The 27,611-nt window shown below is 33.3% G+C and overlaps 1 protein-coding gene across 2 annotated transcripts in view; it reads right to left on the bottom strand.

The window, feature by feature from the left end:
- The window catches only part of DACH1 (dachshund family transcription factor 1), a 465,438-nt gene that overhangs the window by 146,419 nt on the left and 291,408 nt on the right, over positions 1-27,611 (bottom strand). Inside the window, exons 4-5 of one of the 2 annotated variants that reach the window (XM_018056515.1) lie at positions 1,175-1,330; positions 558-730 (exon numbers count right to left, since the gene is read on the bottom strand). In XM_018056515.1, coding sequence (XP_017912004.1) covers positions 558-730; positions 1,175-1,330 — 329 coding nt within the window. The remainder of the gene's footprint in view (positions 1-557; positions 731-1,174; positions 1,331-27,611) is intronic. The other variant, XM_018056516.1, reaches the window with a different exon arrangement.

The raw sequence follows: 27,611 nt of genomic DNA, 5'->3' as shown, positions 1-27,611 counted from the left end.
GTATAAATAATAATGTTATCTTCCACTTCCTGTTTATTTTTAATCTACAAAAACCTTCCAATTTTATTATTTCATTTAGTTTTTTATATCCACACTATATTATTCATATTTAGGTATAGAAACAATCAGAAAGATTGAGTTAAATCAAGATGACAGAGCTAGTTAAGTGGCAGAAACATAATTTAACCCTTGTGGTCTTTTGAAAACAAATCAGATACTAATTTCCATACCTCAAGGCTCATAACAAAACACAAATATGCACACATACCCATGAACACAAACACAACCATACTTACAAGCACATACACAAAATTTGAAATATATCATTTAATACTTTATGTTCATCTCCCTCTTAGTAGATATAATAGAGAACTTTAAGTTAATCTAGCCTGCCCATGGTTCTAATTACTATAGGTGATTTTTTCTTATAATCTATTTACTATATCACTTAGCTTTTTAAAGTTAGAACTACTTGTGGAATAAGAAAAATGGATTGAGTGATGGTGACTTAAGATGATCTTGGCTTTGGCAAATCAGTCGTATGATTAAACAATTACCTTAATAACAGATGTCTCAACTCTGGATGGGGGACTCTGAACTTGTGCTGCTGCCGCCATATTTGCAATGGTGCTAAGATGGTTCATCTGGCTCATTGCCATGGTGACAGATGCTGGAGGTAGGCTGACAGGAATTAGAGGGTGGGGCATCATCATAAAAGGAAGCTCCAGTCCTGTAAAAAATACACATGTATCATCATTTCTCTATTCAAATAGAATGATGAAACAGTATATCTCACTAATTAAAATGGTTAAGAACATAATCATTGAAAATTGAAGCATTTTAAAATGCTCTAATAATGACAATCAAAGGAAAATTATTTGTCCTCTTGTATGCAACAATGCCCATTTATCACTCAGGGAAATTAAAGTAAAAACTAACCAGTTTGGTGCCATGTTTTATCACTCACCACTCTTCTTTGGTGTTTAATAAAAACAGTTAATTTTTTGCTACATTATTCTGAACAGTCTAATTCTTGTTTTAAATACTATGGTTTTCTTTATCATAATTAACTATCTAAATGTAATATACATTTCAACTATGACCTATATTTTACTATCTGATTATTACTTTCCTTTACAGCTATTATTTTTAGTGCTAAAAAATGCCATCGTACCATTTGGCAGAAGGTGGCTCTGCTGAAGATGGTGGAGAGGATGACTAACTGGAAGGCTATGCACTCCAGGTATGCGGGGGTGGGTAACAGAAGCCTTAGATCCCTGAGGTGGGGAAGAGTACAGTGTTTCTTTATCCCAAGAACCATCACTGCTGCCTGTGGGGAATGAATATAAATTATTTGTCTACAGTATTATTCCAAATCTTCTAATAACTAATTTGAAATGATCTTTTAAAAAACATATCACATTTGGAAAGTGGCTAAGTAATTTCTTGGGAAATAAGCTCAAGTAGATAAGTTTCTCCTAAACCATGTTTTCCTTTTGTTTTTCTATTTCTTGAACGTAGTTTTTGAAAAATGACATTTCTACAATAGGTAGCCTATTTGTGGGGTTTAATACTGTTTGACTAACCAATTTAATATAAAATTGACTCTTATTATGTACCTCAAGAATTCATTACCTCTTGGGCATGAATCACAGTGATAGTTATAGAATGCAAAGTTATCCTTGCTTAATGGAATCCTAGTCACTCTTCTAGAGTTAACTTTCCTAACTTAATTCCATGGCAAATGCTAAACATGGAATTATTAAATGCCCAATTTGATTAGATAGAATACAGAGAACCCAAAGATCACTTTACAAAAGATAATAATATCGAAGCAATAAATTAAATGTATGCGTATCAATTTTCAACGTTTTCAATTACAGAGAAACAAGTTTATAATTGTGGCAATACCAATGCCGAAGTCAGAACAGTGCATCTGAGGGCATGCATTTTAAAACTGTGACAATGTTTTGGATCAAGAGAATCTTGAAACACTTAATAGGATACACCTTGAAAGATTTTTATATATCATTTTAATGTAGGCATGTTCTCAGATTAAATTAACATTTATTACTTAAATGAATCTACGGAATGTACAAACTACCCACTTGAAAGAAATTTTCTGTAACATCCCTGTTGGTTTATGAGTTTCCATTTCTTATAAAGGAAAAGAAACCATCTTTTCATATAATATGCTTAGAAATAGCAAAATTGGTAAAACTCCAACTTAAACACTTTAGCACTATTTAAAGCCTCATTGTAAAATCTCTACAACATAAATACTTAGTTATTGCCATGATTTTTTTTCCATTTACTTCATGAAGACAGTTAAGGTTCAATATAAATTCAAATTCATTAGCTTAATACTGTCTGGATCTTAGAGTAAATTGTTCAGAAGTGGGTAATGAAAACTCAATTCAAATTCTTCAGCAATCAAACAAAGAAGTTTTATTAAACAATGAAAAGAATCAATTAAAATGAATATCTTTCTTATCTATATTATTTTACAAGAAACCATTATAGTTTTTGGCTTAAAAAAGAAAAAAAATGGAAGTTTATAGCTTCATACAAAAATGACTCACATAAGAGAAATTTCTCCAGCTTGCTACTACATTATGATATAAAAGTTCACTTCTATTTTCACAAATTCATATAGCTTATTTCTCTACTCATGACTTTTCTGATACTTTATAACAAGGTCCTAGTCAAACATGGAGAATTTATAAGTATATAAATTTTGAACATATTATGTCAATAAAATATTCAGTGATAAAACATTTGAAACATTTTCTTTTAATATTGCCATTATCAAAGTATGTACAAAAGTCTTCATTATTTATTTACTTTTTATGTTATCAGTTAAAATAAGAGTTAAAGCATAAACACCAACTATTTGGATATAGAAATAATACACTGGAATAAATGTTATTTGAATATGAAAATTGCATTGGAAATTTATATGTAAGGAATTTTTTTTTCTATTTCATTTAAAATACCCAAGGATTGCATTTGCACATTAGATCGAATTTTTGAGGTAAAATTTTCACATTCATTATTTTGGACTGAATTTGAGTTCTGCTTATACCTATTACCTACTTTTGTTTCTCTGTTCTGTTGAGCCAAATTCTTTTATTTACATCTTAATTACTAGTTAATAAATGGGAAAAAGACATTTTCCAAATATACTTCAGTTTCCCTCTCAAATTAGTAAAGAAGCACTTATTTTTTCACATTATCAAGGTATAAAATATACAGTTAAAATTCTGATTAAATCATCCTGGTAAGATATTATAGACAAAATACTACTTATTTCCACATCTCTTTTGGATCATGGGATATCAGTCCTTGGGTAAGGGTAAATATCAGTCATCCATATTCGAATTTTCCATTGATTGGGTTTTCTCACTACATAAAATGCTCCTAGCCATCTCCGCCAATCATCATTTGTTAAATACTCATGATGTTAACTCATTTGGGTAATAAATAGAGCAAACAATTAAGAAACTAAGTCTGATGAAAAATATACAATATATAACCAAGTCAGCTGTAAGTGATTTTTGCATAATTTATAACATCTTGCTCCTCTATTAGCATGAATAAATAAGAATTGAAAATAGGCCACAGAACAAGACATGCCCATATTTATTAAAGGTATAATTTTCAACTGCTTTGCTTTAAATCAATATATTTAATGATATAAGCCAGTATCTACGTATGAGCCTACACACAAACATGCATATGCATGTATATCTTTGAGATTAAAGTTTATTATTAAGTCTGAATGAAAACTTACAGGAGACAGCAGATTTCCTATATAAGGAAAGTCCTAAAGTGGTGAAAGTGAAAGTCACTCAATCGTGTCGGACTCTTTGCAACCTCCTGGACTATACAGCCCATGGAATTCTCCAGGCCAGAATACTGGAGGGGTAGCCTTTCCCTTCTCCATCGGATCTTTCCAACCCAGGAATCGAACCCAGGTCTCCCACATTGCGGGTGGATTCTTCACAACCTGAGCCACAAAGGAAGCCCAGCATGTGGTAAGGGGAGTTGGAGAGAAACAGAAAAGAACTGATTCTTCTCTCCTCTTCCAGTCTAGTGGAATCCCACCATTTCTTTGATTTTACACTGGAGTACAAATAAACCTTGACCTAGTCCTAGCATCCTCAAAAACATACAGTCTATAATATGGAGTGGAGGCAAGTGTGCAGAAACTCAGACATTTGATAAATGTATAAAATTATTCCAAACCAAGAAAAATGGTCATGAGTTTGTGAAAAGGCTCAGCACATCTTCTGTTTGATTATTTAGACCTCATATGGATATTTTAATGTGTTGTGGGGGCAAGAATTAAAGGGAGAGACAATCTCCCATACCTAATCCTAAACAGAGATTGTGGAGAAGCACTGGGAGCATCTCAGGCTAGACACCTGCTTACACAGGTGGAAATAAATCTGTGTTCTGACTGACAGCAGAACACACAGGCAGCTATTATATGATGAAATTAAGTAGTGTAACTACAAGCATCAGGCAGATCAGCTCCTAATGCGTGTGATTTGGGGTGGTTTGATGGATAAAAAATTAGCAAATGTACCATTTTACCACAACCAGATTAAGTGGGCATATGAATGCAAGAGGAAAAATTGAAATTAACACCTGATTACCAATTTTGTCTCTAGCTAAAAGCTATTTATTGTGTATTTATATAATCTGAAACAATTTATTTACTCTGCTTAATTATATTGATAGTAAGAATATATCTATGATTACATATATGCAAATCTATGGAACTTATATACAAAAAGTGATTGTGTGTGTTTAGCTTTCCTTTCCTGTAAAAGCTGTGTATTTCTTAAGCATAAATAAGATGATTTTAAGGTTTTATTGTTGTTTAGTCACTAAGTTGTGTCCTTTTTGTGACTCCATGAACTGTAGCCTCACCAGACTCCTCCGTCCATGGAAATTCTCCAGGCAAGAATATTAGAGTGTGTTGCCATTACATCTTCTCCAGGAGATCTTCCCTACCAAGGAATTGAACCCTCATCTCCTGCATTGACAAGCAGATTCTTTACCACTGAGCCATGTGGGAACCCTGATTTTGCAGTTCAGTGTTACTGAAATTCGAGTTCATAAGGAACATGTATGGGAGATTTCCTGCGTATATCTCCATCCCAACTTTAAGACATAGTTATATTTTCTGAAAACGTAGACAGTTGGATGGACTATCTTAGTCTTTTTGTAACTCATATGCTTTATTTCTATGCCTCCATTTTATGTTTTTAAGGTATTATATGATATATATTTTATGATGGATCTGGTATACAGAGAAATAGACTACTTTGGGAAGAAACCCATAAATTTTGAAGCTATCTCTACTCTAAAGATAACCAGATTATCAAAGAAAAATGATGGATAGCAAATATAAACATTTCATTCCAACTATGGCCTTCAAATATGCTCTGTCAAGACTCCCTCTTCTACTCCTTAATAACCTTGAGCAGATTTTGAGCATACAAAAATTCGTTCTATTTTACACTACTCTCTGCATCCTCCTTTCCATCACCACCTGCTAGCCCCAGAACCCAGGTAGCTGGAAATCAGAGGGGCTTGGACAGCTTGTCATCCATTCTTCTCCCTTCTCCTGGTAAGAAAAGGAAGGTGTCTTCTCCCATCCAACCGGCCCCTGCTCAACTTCGGCCCACACTGTGCTGTGCTTATTGGTCACTGACATCTACAACGTGGCAGCTGCCTATATCCAGAGTATCCCCTGGGATGTAATGTCTGATCATTTGACGGGGTCATCTAGCGAGACCTCCAAATTGAATAGGTCGTTGACAATGAAAATTTCCTTCAGCTGTGTGCTCTTCTAGGAAATGGCAACCCACTCCAGTGTTCTTGCCTGGAGAATCCCAGGGACAGGGGAGCCTAGTGGGCTGCCGTCTATGGGGTTGCGAAGAGTCGGACACGACTGAAGTGATTTAGCTGTAGCAGCAGCAAGCTCCCTAAGGAGAAGGGATTGGCAACCCACTCCAGTACTCTTGCCTGGAAAATCCCATGGACAGAGGAGCCTTGTAGGCTGCAGTCCGTGGGGTCCCAAAGAGTTGGACACGGCTGAGCGACTTCACTTTGACTTTTCACTTTCATACATTGGAGAAGGAAATAGCAACCCACTCCAGTGTTCTTGCCTTGAGAATCCCAGGGGCGGTGGAGCCTGGTGGGCTGCTGTCTATGGGGTCACACAGAGTCTGACACAACTGAAGCGACTTAGCAGAAGCAGCCAGCTCCCTAAACATCATGGTATTTTTAAAATTAATTAATTTATTTTAATTGGAGGCTAATTACTTTACACTATTATAGTGGTTTTTGCTATACTTTGACATGAATCAGCCATAGGTGTACATGTGTTCCCCATCCTGACCCCCCTTCCCAACTCCCTCCCCATCCCATCCCTCAGGGTTATCCCAGTGCACCAGCCCTGAGCACCCTGTCTCATGCATCAAACTTGGACTGGCGATCTATTTCACATATGGTAATATACATGTTGGCTTCCCTGGTGGCTCAGAGGTTAAAGCTTCTACCTGCAATGCAGGAGACCTGGGTTATATACGTTTCAATGCTATTCTCTCAAATCATCCCACCCTCACCTTCTCCCACAGAGTCCAAAAGTCTGTTCTTTACATCTGTGTCTCTTCTGCTGTGTCGCATATAGGATCATTGTTATCATCTTTTTAAATTCCATATATATGTGTTAATATACTGTATTGGTGTTTCTCTTTCTGACTTACTTCACTCTGTATAATAGGATCTAGTTTCATCCACCTCATTAGAACTGATTCAAATGCATTCTTTTTAATGGCTGAGTAATATTCCATTGTGTATATGTACCACAGCTTTCTTATCCATTCGTCTGCTGATGGACATCTAGATTGCTTCCATGTCCTAGCTATTGTAAACAGTACTGTGAGGAACATTAGGGTACATGTGTCTCTTTCATTTCTGGTTTCCTTGGCATGTATGCCCATCAGTGGGATTGCTGGGTCATAAGGCAGTTCTATTTCCAGATTTTTAAGGAATCTCCACACTGTTCTCCATAGTGGCTGTAATAGTTTGCATTCCCACCAACAGTGTAATAGGGTTCCTTTTTATCCACACCCTCTCCAGCATTTATTGTTTGTAGACTTTTTGATAGCAGCCATTCTGACCAGTGTTTGATGGTACTTCATTGTGGTTTTGATTTGCATTTCTCTGATAATGAGTGACGTTGATCATCTTTTCATGTGTTTGTTAGCCATCTGTATGTCTTCTTTGGAGAAATATCTGTTTAGTTCTTTGGTCCATTTTTTGATTGGGTCATCTGTTTTTCTGGAATTGAGCTGCATAAGCCGCTTGTATATTTTTGAGATTCTTTGTCAGTTGCTTCATTTGCTATTATTTTCTCCCATTCTGAAGACTGTCTTTTCACCTTGCTTATAGTTTCCTTCATTGTGCAAAAGCTTTTAGGTGTCATTAGGTCTCATTTGTTTATTTTTGCTTTTATTTCCATTACTCTGGGAGGTGGGTCATAGAGGATCCTGCTGTGATTTATGTCAGAGACTGTTTTGCCTATGCTTTCCTGTAGGAGTTTTATACTTTCTGGTCTTACATTTAGATTTTTAATCCATTTTGAGTTTATTTTTTGTGTATGGTGTTAGAAAGTGTTCTAGTTTCATTCTTTTACAAGTGGTTGACCAGTTTTCCCAGCACCACTTGTTAAAGAGATTGTCTTTTCTCCATTGTATATTCTTGCCTCCTTTGTAAAAAATAAGGTGTCTATAGGTGCATGGATTTATCTCTGGGCTTTCTATTTTCATGGTCTTTTGATACTAAGGCTCTTCTCTTGATGTGTATCCTTTAGTTCTGATGATGTCAACTCTCTCTATTCTGCCACCTCTCCTCAATCTTCTCTTCCCCTCCTCAACCATGTACAGAAAACTGTTCAGCCACAGCAGACGTTCAGCTATGAAATGAGGTGGAGGTATCTGTAATCCTTGAGTAATTCTCTCTCCTCTCTCAGCACTTGGTGGTGAGAAAGGACCCTCAAATAGGAATCACTAAGTCACAGTGGCCTCCATTAGGCTCTGCCTTTTCACTACAAGTTTTTTTTTTTTTTTCTAAACACCCTCTCCCATGGTGGTCATCCTCTCCTATAAATGGAAGAGGAGGAAATCTGTGGAGTCTGGAGTGATCGTTAAGGTAGCAACTTCGGTTCAGCTGCTATTAAGAAGTACTGATTGATTTTTACTTTTTTAAAATTGAGGTGTGTTCAGTCCTTTTGACTCGTGTGTAACCATAGGAAAACTCCTATTTAATATATTGTTATTTAGATTATTCAATAGAACTAACCACAAACTTGACTGTATTCTAAGTAGAATTTTAGTAACTAGTTCATTAGAAAAACTGACATGAAAGAAATATGAATGCTCAATTTTTGAAATGCTACTTCACAAATCAACTGAAACTTTAAATTACCAACTAAGAAAGAAATTCAAAGAAAAAAGGTTACATTAGTAAAAAATAAAGAATGATTAAATGTGGGGATAATCATTAATGAAATAAAGATCATGTTTTAGAACACAACTTTTAGATAAGAAAGGAAAAAATATTTTGGAGGATGTTATTACTGTTTCTCTTTAAGTAAAAAAAAAAGAAAAGAAAATTTTGGGTATATATATCAGGGGTAGTAATTAAAATCCTACCTGAAATAATTATATTTATTATTGAATCCTAAACATATCTAATAAGAAAGAGGTTCCAAAAGAGAAGGTCACCATATTTTTAAATGCACATGAGCACATATAAAATAATCATGCACAAAGTTAAAGTGATCTGTAAAAATGAAATGTCTTTGAAACTATCATGCATTAAAAGAGTAAAAGTATATTTAAATGCTATTTTCTTTTATACCTAGTTGACATGCAACTTTTTGTTCAGATTTTCCCACAGGCTGACCCTGATAAAGGAGGCAAGTCTCAAAGGGACTAATGGTCACACCACAGCTTAGTGAGTGATGCTGATAGACTGTGTCGGGAACCTGACTTTGTCAAGATTCGTTTACAATGAAAATGATGGCTAGAGCAGGCATTTACTCCATACCATTGGAGACCACTTAGAAGGATGTCATCGCCATCTTAAAAATAGAATCAAGAGTACCAAGGAAAAGTAAATACTAGTCTCAGTTGCTACAGATGTTTAGCTGATACTTCCGAAGTAGGTGAGAATAAACAAGTTATCTTTTAGAGGATAAACTTCACTGTAATAAAAAGTGTTATATGACCTGTCAGCATACAAGTATTTTGCATAAATAAGAAGACACAGTTCTGTCACGAATTATTGTAATGTAATATTTTAAATTGTTTTTCTGGATAATGATCTGAGCTAAGTGACATATTTTAGAAAATAGAAACACTTAAATCATCTGGTTTTTGGTTCAACTTAATCAAATTGCTTTATTTTAAAATGAGGAAGAGGTAATCTGTAAAGGATACAATTAATTGGGGCACAATTTTAAACTTTCCAGTTTAAGTATAGTGGTTTAGCAAAGAAAACAGCACAAACACCTCCTAATTGATATTGCACAATAATGCCCACAGAGTAGGCCATTTCCAGAGTCTAAAATTTATATTTGCACATATAGCCTGTTTGATTTGAAAGTGCAATTTTTTTTTTAGAGAGAAAGAATAATATTTTCATGAATTCTAACTATCCCACTGTCAATAAATATGAGTTATTTAGGAAAATATGTTCTTTTCCAGAAATAACTAGACATTTTCTTTAGTTATCTGTCATTAAGCAAACCTAACTCTGAGTGTTACATATTTGTGAACTAGAAGTTTAAAACTCTTGCCATACAAGTAGCTTTCTATTTTACCTTTTACTTTATTTTGAATGCAGAGCTGATTTGAAACATTTTATTTTACATGCAATGGTGGTAATATAATACTGGTGCTCTTAGTTGCTACCAGTGTTCTTAGACTCATCAGAACTATGATATAAGCTACCTTTCATCTAGTTAAGATCCTTTTTGCCTTGCATAATTCACAATGCTGTCAAAAGTAGCAAAAGTTAATGTTCTGCACAAAGTGGCACACAGAAAACTGGAAATCAGACCGGTTTATTTTTTTTTCATTTTGCTTGAATATCATTTACCATGGCTAATGACTGTTGAACTTGCAATAATAAGAAACAAATTATAAAACCAAAGCTGAAGTTCAAGTCATTAATGTCAGATGGGATATATAAATGAAGTCTTAAAGAACAGGCAGACATTATTTAAAAATAATTACACTGAGAATCTTGAAGGAATCATGTAAAACTGAAACAGCATTAGTTAACTTAAAATAGACAATAGTTTCCATTTTAAATAACCTCAATTTTGTCCTCATGAAAGTTACTAGAATGTGTTATTATATAAAGAATACAGTACTTTATGAGTTTTCCCTTATTTTATACCATTTCAGAAAGTTTTGATGAAATTTAAGAGAAAGAACACTATTACTATAAAGATAAAAGTTTAAATACTTTATGTGGAGAAGACAGATAATTATATCAGAAAACACTTTGCTTTTTGATCCGGTTGTTTTCTTTGGACTTATTAGCACCATGTTCTAAGTGTTAACCAGGTAAAACAGATCCTGCAAAACAAACAAATACAAACTCAGAATGGTAAATAGTTACACTGAACTCAGTATGAGGAAAGAAATAGTATCCAGATTAACTGTATTGCCTAAATATTTGGGTGTCTTGCTGATGTGGATGACTGTAAGCAAGAGTCAAATGTATCTATTTAGTGGAAATTAAGATATTGCAACAGATTGGTTAATTTCCATAGTTAAATTAGTAATCTTATAACAGACAGTGTAGAAATAACATTATTAGGAACATATTTAAGCTTTCCAGTCTAAAAATAATGCATCTGGTATAATGTAAAGCAATTTGGTATAATGTATCCATACTAATTTAACTGTATCTTTTAACCTTTCTCATTGTCAATGTCAGTGAATTGCTACCTTTTCCCATTTTAACTCATCAAATTGTTTTTCCATTAAGCAAACAAATGAACTAGAAATTCTCCTCTCTAAAGATATTGTAATTTTCCTATAGATTTATAATTATATCAAATAAAATTTCAAGTTAATCTGCTTTCTATAATGTTAGTAGAGTGCTTAATGCCATGGTATATAATACTAACAATTTTATGTTCATGTGTAAGTGTTGCTCATGGTAAGTTGAAATCAGTATTAACCCTTAGTCTTTCATATAATATTTTCAATTTTACTTTCTTTTCTTCTGTTTTGTTGGGATATAATTGACATACAGTATTGTAAAAGTTTAACATGAATATCATAATGACTTGTCATACATCATAAAATGTCATATGTCATAAAATTATTATCATAAATGTCATAAAATGATTATCACAATAAATTTAGTGGACATCCATCATCTCATATCTTTACAAAATTAAGGAAATAGAAATAAAAAGATTCCTATGATGAAAGGTCTTACATGACTTATTCTCCTAACAGCTTCCAAATATAATACCAGTGTTAATTATATTTATCATATTTACATTCATTCCTAGTATTTATCTTATAATTGGAAGTTTGTGCCTCTTGACTGCCTTCATCCAATTCCCTTCTTTCTATCATCTCTATCCTGTCTCTGCTGACCATACATGTTGAAACTAAAAATCTTTCTTGAGCCAAAATGCTACTGAATTTTCCACAAAGCATAAACCCTTACAGGTAGTATAGCAGGCTTATGGGAATTTTGATATTTCTCATATGCATGGATCTAAGTTAAATTATCTTCTCCCCAAACCTAGTTAACCTCAAAGAATGACATGACCAACTAGTTGTATAAGCTGGAAACCTAGGAATCATCTTTGCCTCCCCCTTTCACTGGATGCTGCTGCTGCTAAGTCTCGTCAGTTGTGTCCGACTCTGTGTGACCCCATAGACGGCAGCCCACCAGACTCCACCGTCCCTGGAATTCTCCAGCCAAGAACACTAGAGTAGGTTGCCATTTCCTTCCCCAATGCATGAAAGTGAAAAGTGAAAGTGAAGTCGCTCAGCCATGTCCAACTCTTAGCGATCCCATGGACTGCAGCCTACCAGGCTCCTCTGTCCATGGGATTTGCCAGGAAAGAGTGCTGGAGTGGGTTGCCATTGCCTTCTCTGTCACTGGATACTACCGATGTCCAATTTTTTTTCATATCCTGTTTATTTCATCTGGGTAATTTATCTCTACTCTGTTTCTCTATCTGCTGCTATAATTAGATTCAGGGACCATCATTACTTTTAATTACAAATCTTACATTGTCACACCCCTACTTGGAGGACTTGCATTGTTTCCCATTGCTATTAAAGAAAAAAAGCCAACATTTCTTCTCTTAAGGCAAGTGCCACATAATCAGGCTTATGTCTCTTTTGCTAGTCATTGTATCCTCAGCATTTAACAAAGTAGGACTAGCTCTGTCAATTCTTGAGTTGAGAGTTGCAAACCCAGACCAATTTTTATATTCACATGTGGTAAACTTCAATGTGGATTTCAAAAATAATACACTATGATCTTTGTTCTTAACCAGCTTATAGCAGAAGAGAGAGATAATAGATACAGCGTATATGCACATACTTTTATACTTTGACTGGAATAAAAGATAGAGATGATGAAGAATAGAAAATCCGTCTGATATTTTTGGAAATAAATTTCTTACAATGTGGTATCATTTGGGTACAAATGGAGATGAAGAAAGTAAAATATGAAAGATAACTTCAGTATCTAGATACAGTTAGGTATATGGTGATATTACTAACAAGTCAATGATGATGATGATGATACCAAATATATATCACCTGCTTTCAATGTGTCAGGCATTATATTCAGCTTTCACATGCACTATCTCAATAAATCTTTAGAACCTCTGAGATAGATCCACACTAGTATTATTAAAGTTGACTTAACTTTCCCTGGGATTTAGATCTTAGAATTCTGAACGCATAATCCAAGGTTTTAATCACCTTTATAAGGAAGATCAGATTTCATTATGAATAAAAATCCTTTCTATTCTAAACTCTGAGGTATTTCAGAAGCACTCAAATGAGGCTGACAACAAGCATTGAAAATATGGCCCTGAAATTTGGATAGTCGGCAGATGCCCAGTAAGGAAGATTTGCATGTCATTGATGTGAAAAATGGGAGATTAAGCCATGATTCTTGAAGAGGATATAGAAAACGTAAAGGTATTGGCACTAAAAATGTATTTCTACCGAAAACCACAGAGTAAGTCCCAAACAAGCCAAACTGTATGATTTAGAAAATAAAGTCTGGAAATCTCAGCCATAATAAGCATAATTTGGTATATGATGCATACAGTAGATTCCTAACACAAAAGGGCATCAATACATTTTTATAATTTCAACTTTCCCCACTTACCTGTAACCTATACTATTCTTTTTAATAAAACAGTCACATTAATGCCTGACAGATGTTGAGTCCTCAGTTAGTATGGGGTGAGTAAACACAGAATATTATGATTGGATATAAAGATTTAACAATCCTAACTATGATTTAAGTAGATAGCATGAACAGAAACAATACACAAAATAGACACCATTAAGCATAGTTTGAAAAGATGGCATTAGTCCAATTTATTGTTTAACAAATAATTGTAATGTTCAGTATTTACAAGCTTCCCCTTAAGAACATTATGGAGAAAAGCAACTTTAAATCAAGGGACTACATATCACAAAGGACTGAACACGCTGGAAGGACCACCGAAATGATATATCGTAGGGGTAGATTACATGCCAATGGCAGGTGTGTTGAAAGCTGCTATCTATACAAAATCAAATCATTGTTTCCATAGCTTCTATTATATGTAGTGAAGACATACTACTCAAAGAACTTTCATCAGTTTTTCATGGGCAGATAGGGTAGGACATTTTCAAGGTCAAAATGACCACTATAATTTCAGCTGCTGGCAATGAAAGAAAAAAACTTAGAAAGACGAGCAGTGATATGGACAATTTTATTTCTAATTTTAATTCAATTTCAGGAATTAAATATAAGCACTCATCTTTATCCAAGAATAAATGGATACTATTATTTTAGATTAGTGAATCAGAAGAAGAAAACTAAAAACTGTGTTTTGAAATGAGGACTGACTTTCTGACAGTATCAATACTCCTAGTTTAATATAAAGTACAATTTAAACATCCTCATTCATTCTTTATTTCAAAAATTATCCACTGTAATTATTACAATCATAAAGTGACCAATGAAAAATATGAAAGAATACAACCAGCTTAATGATTTAATGAACCTAATGAACCAGCTCAAAATTCTCCAAGCCAGGCTTCAGCAATATGTGAACCGTGAACTTCCAGATGTTCAAGCTGGTTTTAGAAAAGGCAGAGGAACCAGGGATCAAATCCCCAACATCCACTGGATCATGGAAAAAGCAAGAAAGTTCCAGAAAAACATCTATTTCTGCTTTATTGACTATGCCAAAGCCTTCAACTGTGTGGATCACAATAAACTGTGGAAAATTCTGAAAGAGATGGGAATACCAGACAACCTGACCTGCTTCTTGAGAAATCTGTATGCAGGTTAGGAAGCAACAGTTAGAACTGGACATGGAACAACAGACTGGTTCCAAATAGGAAAAGGAGTACATCAAGGCTGTATACTGTCACCCTGTTTATTTAACTTATATGCAGAGTACATCATGAGAAACGCTGGTCTGGAAGATGCACAAGCTGGAATCAAGATTGCCGGGAGAAATATCAATGACCTCAGATATGCAGATGACACCACCCTTATAGCAGAAAGTGAAGAGGAACTAAAAAGCCTCTTGATGAAAGTGGAAGAGGAGAGTGAAAAAGTTGGCTTAAAGCTCAACTTTCAGAAAACTAAGATGATGGCATCTGATCCCATCACTTCATGGGAAATTGATGGGGAAACAGTGGAAACAGTGGCTGACTTTATTTTGGGGGGCTCCAAAATCACTGCAGATGGTGATTGCAGCCATGAAATTAAAAGACGCTTCCTCCTTGGAAGGAAAGTTATGACCAACCTAGATAGCATGTTGAAAAGCAGAGACATTACTTTGCCAACAAAGGTCCATCTAGTCAAGGCTATGGTTTTTCCAGTAGTCACGTATGGATGTGAGAGTTGGACTGTGAAGAAAGCTGAGCGTTGAAGAATTGATGCTTTTGAGCTGTGGTGTTGGAGAAGACACTTGAGAGTCCCTTGGACTAAAAGCAGATCCAACCAGTCCATTCTGAAGGAGATCAACCCTAGGATTTCTTTGGAAAGAATGATGCTAAAGCTGAAACCTCAGTACTTTGGCCACCTCCTGTGAAGAGTTGACTCATTGGAAAAGACTTTGATGCTAGGACGGATTGGGGACAGGAGAAGGGGACGACAGAGGATGAGATGGCAGGATGGCATCACCGACTTGATGGATATGAGTTTGAGTAAACTCCAGGAGTTGGTGATGGACAGGGAGGCCTCGTGTGCTGTGATTCATGGGTTCGCAAAGAGTTGGACATGACTGAGCGACTGAACTGAACTGAACTGAATGAACCAGTGATTCAATGTCAGAATTAAGTGCTAAATACAAGTTTTATGTTAATTTTTTTAAAGCTAACAAAGGTTGATAACTTGGATAGTCAGTCATATTCATTATTTTTATTTTCTCCAACAATTTTTCTAGCATCAATGTTAAAAAGATAAATGCTTTGTTAAAATATAAATGATTAATGATGAAAGTACCATCTCTTCTAAGGTTTTTAAAGAAATAAAACAACTTTGCTGTGCAGCAGAGATAGGCACAACATTGTATATCGATTATATTTCAATAAAAAAAAATTTTAATTTAAAACAGAAACATAATTTTTAAAAATCATGAACTTATAAAGGTAATATCTATCCAAGTTATCTTTATTTATAATAAAGCCATTATATTTTAAATATTTTCAATGTAAAAAGAACTCTACCTACTAAAAATAATTATCTTCTAGGAAGGTCTTTATTTAAAAATAAATAGCTATCTAATTGCAAAACTACCCTGTAATATAAAAAAAAAATTGTGATGTTGTTTTTCCCTTGTGATCACAAAAATCTGACTTAAATTTCAATTATCTCCTTCAGTATTAAAATATGGCACCATTTCTATGGTCTATCATGTACATTCCCTCACATTGTACAGAATGTTAGGATCATTGTCAAAAGTCACAGATGCTCTCATTTACATGTATTTGGTCTAATACACCTGGGCAAATATACCTTCTTAAATGCTGTTCTTAATTAATATAATAAATTATTTCCTCTGCTCTGCAAAAGCTTTTAAGTCCCATTATTTATTTATTTATTTTATTTCCATTACTCTGGAAGGTGGGTCAAAGAGGATCTTGCTGTGATATATGTCAAAGAGTGTATTGCCTACGTTTCCCTGTAAGAGCTTTCTAGTTCCTGGCCTAAGATTTAAGTCTTTAATTTACTTTGTTTATTTTTGTGTATGGTGTCAGGAAGTGTTCTAATTTCATTCTTTTACATGTAGCTGTCCATTTGTTCCAGCACCATTTATAGAAGAGGCTGTCTTTTCTCCATTGTATATTCCTGCCTTCTTTGTCAAAGATAAGGTATTCATAGGTGTGTGGGCTTATCTCTGGGCTTTCTATCTTGTTCCATTGGTCTATATTTTTGTTTTTTCAACCTAAAGGGATGGGAAGAGGTAGGAGGAAGGTTCAAAGGGGAGAGGACATATGTATACCTATGGCTTATTAATATTGATGTATCGCAAAAACCAACAAAATATTGTAAAGCAATTATCTTCCAATAATATATATATTATATGTGTACATATCTATATAGATATATAGATATAAAATAACCATTTAAGACTCCAGTTAGTAGGCTAAATGCAATTTTTCAAAACAAATTAAACACTGAAGAACTGCCTTTAGTTAAAATGGTTTGACAGAAACTGACTTTCCTCTTTGGTAAATTCTGAAATTTTATTTTAAAGTCTTCTTATAATGAGCTACTTTTCACAAAAAAATCTGAATTATGATTCTGGTACAGAACAGCAATAAACAAAAATATAAAAATGACTTGTTTTTTAATGGCTTATGTGTGTCAATTCTACAGGGGATTATTTGGTATATTAACATATGTTTATCCACTTTAAGTCTAAAAAAATTAAAGTATAAAAATTTAAGAATAGAAGGCTTAATTTTTAAATATGGCAAATAGCCTTTGGCTGTGAAATTCTCTTTTGAAAATTACCTCCATGGTGTGCATTTACTCGGGTTAATATTAACATGTTTAAATTCAGGCTTTGAAAAAAGATTTCATGTTCTTATTTATCCAAAAAAATCAAGTTAATACTGCATATTGAAAATCACAGAAAAGAAACAGGAAGAAACCATGGACTATTAAGATTATGATGCAGTTATATCAAATAAAAAAAACAGAAATAGAAAATAAAATTTTAAATGTCAATATATAATCACATAAAGAGAGCCAAATGCCAAAAAATATGGTAGATAGGAAAGGAATAAAATACTATATGATGAGATGTTTGGATGTCATCATTGACTCGATGGACATGAGTCTGAGTATGCTCCAGGAGCTGGTGATGGCCAGAAAGCCTGGCGTGCTGCAGTCCATGGGGTCGCAAAGAACTGGACACAACTGAATGAGTGAACTGAACTGAACAGAAAATAAAATTTATTTTTCTGCATATATTTGAATCATAGAATGCGATAGTGCAAAATAGACACAAAAGTCATTCATTTTTTGTTCATTATATATCAAACACTTATAAGATGTCAGGAATTGTTGTATGCTATGACAATATAGCGATGAAGAAAACATATACAAATATATATTCTCAGGTAGTTTATATTCTCATTGGATTGTGGGTAGAAAAAATAATAAGCAAAGAATGTGACACCACATATTAAATAAAATATCTGTCATATAAGGACAATAGAGAATTTGGCATATACCCAATGGATGTGTATACATATAAGCAAGTATGTTACGAGCGTACATTGGAAAGATTTTGCTAATGAGGCAACACTGTCACACAATCCTCTCCTTTTAACAGAAGAGGAAACTGAGGTTCAGGATGATTAAATAAAATGCTTGAGGTCACAGTAAATCTTTAGGTAAAGAGCTGGACTCATAACACACTTATTTGACTTGGTTCTCAGTTGAAAAAATTGCCTTGGCTGTGCAACGAAGCAAAGACAAACATAAACAGTGGGTGTGGACGAAAGGTGGATAGTTCAATTGACCGGAAGAAAAGGTATGCATTAGGAAAGCATCAGGACTCAGGGAGAATTAGGTAGGACTTAGCAGTAGCAGCAGGGAGATGAGAATGAAAATTCTCAGATGTCAGGATGATTAGTTTGGTCATCATCTTGGGCAGGGGAGAGATAGGATTAAAGTGATATATATGAGATAGTTAGAAGGAGGGAAAGGAACTCATCATGGGGAATAATCATCCCAAGTTCTGTCATCCACCACATTGACACTGATATGACCAGGGCAAGAATCCTGATTCTCATATTTCATGCCACTGGAAAACTGATAAAATAGGAAAAAAAAAAATCTTGTGCTTTTTATCATTAGAGTTTTCTAAGATGATGATTGAAGAACAAATTGGTTTCCACAGATAGACATGACAAAACAATTACCTCGAGTGAGGATAAACTGCACACTCTCCCACATATCCGAATCCAGTTCCTTGTAAACTCACCCTTCTGTATATATACTATTGAGTTTTCTGCAATTAAAGGAAAACTATGCTCATCTTTTTCAAAGTTTTCACCTAAAAAGATATAACTTACTCTTTCTTAAGAGAAGGCTTACCAGTGAATATAGCTCATGTAGAGTTCTTAGAAAAGCAAGGGGGTGCTTGGTAGATTCACCAAGAAATACCTCCCCAAGTCATGATATAATAGTAAGGTTTCTGAAACATAACAAGTTTGGCTTTAATATTTTATTGAAAATCTAAATCTGGGGATGTGTTTTAATACTGCTATTTCTATTCTGTGCCGAACATATATTACTATTCTGTAGCACCTTAAATAAGTGTTATTATACACATCAGCAGAGAGCAAAACAGTGTTTACTATCCTGACATTGAAAAACATGCACTGGTAAAAAAACACCCCATCCTTAGCTACTATTCTTGCTATTCACTTTTCTTCACTACTCGCAATTCTTATATTCACAAGAATTCCTCACTACTGGCCACAAAAATAACAACGTATATTATGTAGGTAATGATTTCTACATGATGCCATAAAAGCTTTGATTTCTAATACCATTTAGAATGTCTGAATAAATATATGCAAAAAGTACTTATTTTCTTTAGCTTGATAATATCACAGAGCATGATAAGCCTTTATTTTGCCTGTGGAGGGTTTTATTTTTCTTAACAAAACCATAAAATAATATACTAAGTTGCAATATGTAAAGTAAACACTATGTGAATTTTATTTGTGTAAGATGTCTGTATAGGGCATATTATTTACTTTAATTATTTTTGGTTTCTTACTCCAAAATTTTCAAGATAAATTCTATTTGTATCTGGATGATTTAAAACCTGGTAAATGTGTTAAAATAAATTTTCAAGCAGCTTAGTATGCATAGACTGCTTTTAAAAATTCAAAACAGCCCTCATAGCAAATGTCATTTCTTTCATGGTTACAAACTGCAAACTCCAAGTGTTTTATCCTAATGAATAAATGAGTTTGTCCTTTATGTATAAAATATAGTTTGTGTTTGTTGCACAAGTTTTTAATAATAGATGAATTTTAGGTTTGCTCCAACGTATTCAATAAAGTGTGATTAATTTGGTTTTTCAAAAATGCAAACTAGACATTACTATATTACTTTGTAAAATGCACAGCTTGCAACATTATTGTCTCAGTGGGATCTTAAATTGAATTGTAAAATGTGTCTTATTTCCAGTTTGATTTATGTAAGAGATAGCAGTGGATAATGTCCCTTTTGAAGTTTCACTGCTTTGTGTGAACAAACAATATAAACCTAAAATTCATAATAGAGTTTATTAGAACCCCAAGCTAACTTTCCAGTTATGTTTGACTGAAAGGAAAACTTATGATGGATTCAGAATACCACATTTTCCATGAAACAACTTTTTGAAGTTTCCTATTATGACGGATTATACAATAAATTTTGACATTTTCTGTGATTTTTATTATGATATTTCAAGTAATTACCAAATCATTTTTTTTCTCTAAAAAAGCTTTCCTGTGCCCTGAGAATTAATCTATGATACCATTTAGCTTGGCTTTTTGAAGTAAATATCACCAGATAAAAGCCAGCTGGATCTGAATAATAGGATACTTGAATGAATGTATTAGTGTTTGAAAAAGAGAGTACAAATCTTCTAAAAAGATTAATTTCCATAAAAAAGATAGCTCCCAGATCTACAAAAGAATGAATTCAAAAACATAATAAACTCTCAGAAAGAAAGGTAGATTAAAGTAAAATCTGCAGCACCTTGTTACTGCAGCTGTTGTGAAGCAATGATTCTGTATCAATTACATTTGGTTGTTCCTGTAGGGCTCTTCAAAGCTTTGTGTGAAAAGCTGAATATGGGATACATGTGACAGTGTAATAACTTCAGTGATTAATTTTGATGCAACACCACTTTCATTCTGATCTTATTCTCAATATTTACAGTTTGAGAGAAGCTACAAAGGTTCTGATGGGAATATATGAATTGAGTAAGGACACTTTTTTTTCTCCTTCATTTATTGAAGATGTGGATATGAATTTTTCTTTGTCATGAAAATTTTGCAGCTTTATTACGCGACATAGTTGCTGACATCATCAGGTAAAAAGACCTGAGTTGGCCAATGGACTTTATTTTCAATATCCTGTTTGAAACATGTTCTCTAAAAAGGGCCATGAGTCCTGTTCACACTACTTTTCTACCTTAGTCTGTACAATTACTAATAAAAGCAAAGTTTGACCATGCATAATTTCCTCTGGGAGGCAAAATGTACCAGTCCATTTTGGATGATTTGCATTATTACTATCTTCAAGACAAAAAACAAAATCAAAGGTGACGATAAATTAACTTTTACCTTTGATTAGGTACTAGAAATATTTACAACTGCTAAAAAAATTGACATGAAAATACCATATTAACATTGCATAATTTCAAATGCCATGAAAAAATAGTAAAAAGAGAAATAGATAATATGATGGATGGTACAAAAATTTTACTACTGAAGTAATTTCTTTGTAAAAAATACCAAATAAGGATAAAAAAGGAACATCACTGTACAATCGTAACAGCAATAAAAAGTCAACTAAAGAGATTAGTAAATCATTTTCTCAATTACATTCTGAAGCTAATTTGAATATGTGGAATAAAACAAACAACTAATTTCCCTTGCCCCTCTCCTTCCTTTTATCTTTTTTTTAATAGTATACATTGTCAAAATTAACTCAAAAATGAAATGTATCCCAGTAACTGCATGTTTTTTTTAAACTGCACATGCTGTTTAAGTACAGCTATAAATTTACAAATTAAGTTGATCAAAATGAAGATATAAAGGACCTAATGCCATTATTAGCAAAATATGACTGCAGTATAAAATGTGATAGTGTTTACCAGAAAAAAAATTTAAAACAAAGGTTGACTCTTCTGCACTCATGTTGACTACTAAATGGTCATGACAGTTCTTAATAGTAGCACAAGAATTTCTATATCATACTTCAAGAAAGCTGCTTTTAGTTAAAACATAAAAATGGTAGTTACAAGGTTTCTGCAAACATAACTGCCATTCCATTAAGGAAATGGTGCAGCAAACAGTAAATAGTGGCCTCAAGGGAAATGTTAAGTATTGATTTTATTACTGTGTTGGTTGGTTTGTATTTGCAATTGTCAACTCTAATTTCAGACTATGTTTTAAGTATCCTTAAAACTGCTTAAGGAAAGGACAAAAATTAATTGAAAAATATTGATAATTATTATTGTTATAGCTTTAAATATCATAAGAGACTATTTCTTTTCAGCTTTTCACAGCATGTCTTTTAAAATAAAAAAAAAATTTAATTTTGCTACACAAAGCAAATGAACAACCTAGTCATCATTAAGTCAAAGTATATACTCAATCTGTACACTATAAATCAGTATTTGACTCTAGGATAAAGTTAATCACTATGAAAAGTATAAACATGGTTACATACTTTCTTAATTAGTTTTCAAATTTAGCTTTGAATCCATTGATATTAAAATTTCAATTCACCAAAAAGATATAAAATAGCTATGAAAGTAATTATAAGTCTAGCATTTTCATCATGTTGAAATAAACATCAACTCACAGCCTCATTAAATGTAAAATGATCAAATGCTGAAAAAAGAACAAAATTTGCCAACTTAATGTAATTAATATGCTTTATATTATCATCATCATCATTATCTTCATCATCATTGATTTCCTCTTTACGTTTCAGTAAATGACATTCACACATTTATACTAAAGGTATAATTAAGAACACAGATCATTTTCTTAAACCATGCCAGAGAGCAACAATGCTTAATATGTAAATTTTCAAGTATACCTACCGGGCTGTAAATATAGTCAGTGTTAAACTTCTACAATTAACTAAAAGAAGTGTTTATGCTACACATAAATTTTAAAAATGTCCTCTGTGGAAATCTAAAGAGGTGCAAATTAATATTAAAAAAACCATTATGGCTCTTCTTCAGATTAAAAAACATAAAGTATTCTCAGGTTCACAAGCCACCCAGTATGATTCAAACTTCACATATCAAAATAGAAAGACAACCTATTATTAACACATGAAAATTCTTGAATATCCCTAAATGCCAACTCCCAATATCATGAATCTAAAAAGGGAGTCAAAGGAAAACAGTTCTCTTGATTTTATCATAAAAATCATACTTACATTGTATTTTAAAATATTTAGAGAAAAGAAATGGCTTAATGAAGTAAAACCTTGCTTTGACTACAGAGATTTATTTGTGTATACTAAATGTTCAGTACGTGCTTATTGGACTAAATTTCTTTGTTCCAAATAATTAAAATTTGAGGGATAAATATACAACTAGTCTGTTGGTTCAACAATACCCTTAAAACTTAGCATGATACTTTACCATACAGTTCAGAATGAAAGTCATAAGGAATATTTTTTCATATTGAAAATAACTTAATCTTCACTGTCAACCTTCTTTGAGGTGATGCTTTAATGTGTCTAAGATTTCCAAGTTTCTCATGTGAGACTACTTTATTATTATTTTCACTTCCATCACTGACTACAAGCATCTTTAAAGAAACTCTTAGCGTGAAACTTACTGTAAGTAGACCCAGCTTTTTTTAAATATAGATTCTAAAAGTCAAGGGTCTTTTATAGCTCTCTATAACTGTGATTCTCAAACACTTTAGTTTCACAGTCTCTTTATGGATATTTGCCATACCTGTCAATATTTATCATGTTAGTAAAGAAAACTGGGAAGTTAAAACATATTTTAGTGAATGATTAAAAAAAACCTACAAATTCATGGCATATTAGCATAAATAACATATTTTATAAGAAATAAATATATTTTCTAAAAAATAAATACTTTTGCAAAATTCCTTCATGTTTGGTTTAAGAAGAGCCAGTTGGATTTTCTTACCCACTTGAGCATTTAATCTGCTGTGGTGTCACAAAATATGTAGTTGCTAAAAATTAAAGTTCATACTTCATGAGAGAATAAGAGGGTTTTTTTTTTTAAAGTAATTAAGGCCTTAGTATTATTATGAAAAAAGTTTTGACCTCTCGAACTCCCTGAGCCCTTGGGAACCCTCCTCTCCCTGGGTTCTGGGACCACACTTCAAGAACTGCTGCTCTATCTGATAACATTTTAGGACTTTTTAGAACATCCGGGGTATGTATTAATTTAGAAACTCAAAGACTGTCCTAGCATTGCTTCAGACAATAAGCACAAGATTAGAAAAGTTGCTCTAAAGTTTCAAATAGAAAACTCATTATGTCATGGCAACAATTGAATCTTAAAAAGGTAGTAATGAGAAAGGGAACTTTTTTCCTCTAGACTTAATTTTACCTCCCAAGGAATAATCAGCTTTTAGTCATTGTGCAGTCCATGGGGTCTCAAAGACTAGGACATGACTCAGCGACTGAACAAGTCATTTTGAGATGGTGCACAAGGCATAGAATTTGGCAAAAGTTAGAGGCAACTTTAAATATTATCTTCACAGCCTTAAGCATAAAGATTCACTCTACCTCAAACACTTCATCTAGAAAGTGGGGATAATATCTGTTCAAGAGCAAGCACAGAATTAAGTGAAATGATGAGCAGGAAGCGTAAAGCATGCTGCTGCTGCTGCTGCTGCTGCTATGTCGCTTCAGTCGTGTCAGACTCTGTGCGACCGCATAGACGGTAGCCCGCCAGGCTCCTCTGTCCCTGGGATTCTCCAGGCAAGAACACTGCATGCAGAACTAGGTAATTGATAAGACAACAGATATTAAGCAGGAAAGTCAAGGTTACGATCACAGGTGTTGAAGTCAGACAAATGAAAAAGGGATGAGATGGTAAAGAAGCTGTGTGAGTCTCAGTCTCTCATGTGCAATGTAACAATAAACCAAGGGTAAGTGTCACATTATCACACAGATAGATAACAAGTGTATACAAAGCACCTGCCATATAACAGGTGCTGTCATGAGGAAGAGGAGGAGAAGGAAAAATAAATGGCAGGAAATTTTAAAAAAAAAAAACATGTCAATTTGGAGTTTATAAAATTACAGAAAAGGAATTAGGCCATCCTTAATAAAATATACACTTGAGAGGAGCAGATTTCAAAACAACTTTTAAATAGTTAATACACCATAAGCGTTAAAAGGAAAGGGGATACAATTTAAAACTGCTAAACTTTAGATATGCAAGTATAACTTGACCTCCTCACTTTTAATAAGGAAAACAGAGTATTCCTCCATGAGGTTCCTTGAGGTTCCATCTTTAGCATCTTCGTAACCTAGGCAGTGCATGGTCCAGAAGAGACATTCAGTGAACTGGCACTGCATTATAATTTGCATTGAGTGATGCTTAGGCGTCTAGGAAACATCATAGAATTTAACAATAAATGAACTTGCTAAGGACCTGCATTGGAGTACAGATTTTTAGAAATAGGAATTGTATAGCAGTAATGCAAAAAACATAAAACCATAGAAAGACAGGATAGGAAGAATTAGCATGGGAGTATAGGTGTAATGGTTGACTGACTAAAGCCAGGAGTGAATCTAAGACATATAAATATAAAAAGATTTGAGAGGGGTGTTTTTATTTTTGTTTTTAAGTTAGCAGTTAAAAAGAAGGACAGGGATACCTGTTATTCAAAATAATATAAATGTTCAAATCAATGTTTTGTGACTATTTATATTACAATTTAGAGATGTTAATATACTCTGAAAACATTTTTCAGATGTCTAAATTCTACAGAATTTGCCAGATATTTTATGTTCGAAATATTAAGATCATTTGAAAGCTAAAAACAATGGATCTAAATGAACTATTATACGAATGACTGAAAGAATAGAAGTCAACTCATTTTTAGACGACTTGGCTAATATGTTATAATCGGTAAATGAAAGCCGCACGTTCCAAGTAATCAATAATGTTCCCAGTGGCATTTTTATTTCTAACAAAATTTCATTTCTAGATTCCCAGATGCATTCAAAACAAGCCTAACAACTTTAATTTTTAGAAGGCAAAACGTCAAATGAATATTACCCATTTCAAAATTCAAGAATATGCGGTTGAGTGGGAATGTACGGAAAAGAAAAGAAAATAGCAAGATTATGTGTGCTTTCAGCCAAAGTATTCATAATCCTTAATGTAAGAGATTTTAAAGGTCAATAATGATGGAATATTCCCATTTTATCATTGTTTCCTATGGCGAAGTAAGTATAACATCTTAAATATCTATTACTAACTATGGAGAAGAATCATTTTGGGTTCACATTACATTTGATTAATGCATATGCTTTTGGAAAGCTTAAAAATGTTCAATGTTCCTGAGAAAAATACACTCAACTTTTTCAGTTTACCGGATTATTGTAAGCACAGGTTAATAATATACATTCCAATTAAAAACCTACATGGTCCTTTTTTAAAATGGAATAAAAGACAACAACATAAATTTGACTATTTTAGATGTCTTCTGTAAGTCAATCATTCAGTATATGCCCTTCTGTGACAGGTTACTTCACTTACCTGAGGACCATTGGAAACAAAGTACTACAAATCAAGTTTTAGTTAAAGAAGATGGATAAGAATTAGATCTAGAGTTAAAAATGCTATGTCATACACTTAAATTTTCCGAGAGTGGATCAACTGTTGTGTGTTCCTGCCAAACTAAAACAATTTTTTTTAAAAAAGGGAAGCATGTAAGTACAGCTTTTCATAACTCTTCTGTTATGTAAAAAAAGATTCAATTGGTGAGGCATATACATTAAATATATTTGAAATATCCATACATAAAAAGAGCACCTCTAATAAGGAAATCTGGGGGAAAGTCATGTGCTCTTAATTATAAATACATGGCTATGGCACTTTAGATATTACAAAATAGTTTCTTAAAAACATATACTTTATATAATAGATCTAGGAATATACCATTGATTCTTACTGTTTTAAAGAAAGTTATTTCATTTACTAACTATTCAGTCTCAATTGTGTTCTTTTATAATTGAATGTTCAAAGATTTAGAGATATATAACATAACTACCTACTAAGGAAACACCATTTTGCTTTTATAGGTATTTTATTACATCAATGGAAATTTCTCCGTATCCTTCTATGACTTAACTCATAAGCTATAACATAAAAATTACTATCGACAATGTAGACCAGCTATAAAATTCAATTAAAAATCCCTACATTTTAAGCAGTTATAGTAGCATAATGTGTAAACATGAGCTGAAGTGATGTGTAGCTCCTAGAGCATGTCACATTTAGAAAATAAATGTTTTAACTTTTTCGTCACTTTCTCACTGCAAAGAACATTTGAGGGTCTCTTTAAAATCTTAAATGTACCAGAAAACTTAGTGCTTTCATTAAAGAACAATGGACATGCTCATAATTTGTCTTAGCTAAATCTCTTCAGCAATATTATTGCTATATGTTTTTGTACTCCAAAACATATATCGCTTGTTAATTCATTTTTTCAATAAATGTTGGTTGCAGACACTGTTCTTATCACTGGGATTAGCAGTGAGTAGTAGGACAACAAAATCTCAGTCCCCATGAGGCTGACATTCAAATAATCCGATGCTAGATACATTACGTGGCATGTCAGATCATGATAAATGCTATGGAGAATATAAAGCAGGAAAGGAGGATAGGGAGTATTTTTGCATTGAGAAGGTAGATTGTGATTGAAAATAGGGCAGTTGGTAAAAGCCTTAAAAAGACGGTGACAGTTGAAGAAGACCAAAAAAGAAAAAAGCAAGATCTATGAAGAGGATTCCAAGAAGAATGTGACAACAATGCA

The sequence above is a fragment of the Capra hircus genome, chromosome 12 (genome assembly GCF_001704415.2).
Source record: "Capra hircus breed San Clemente chromosome 12, ASM170441v1, whole genome shotgun sequence".
NCBI classification, from domain to species: Eukaryota; Metazoa; Chordata; class Mammalia; order Artiodactyla; family Bovidae; genus Capra; species Capra hircus.
This window is presented reverse-complemented; position numbering and strand designations above follow the sequence as displayed.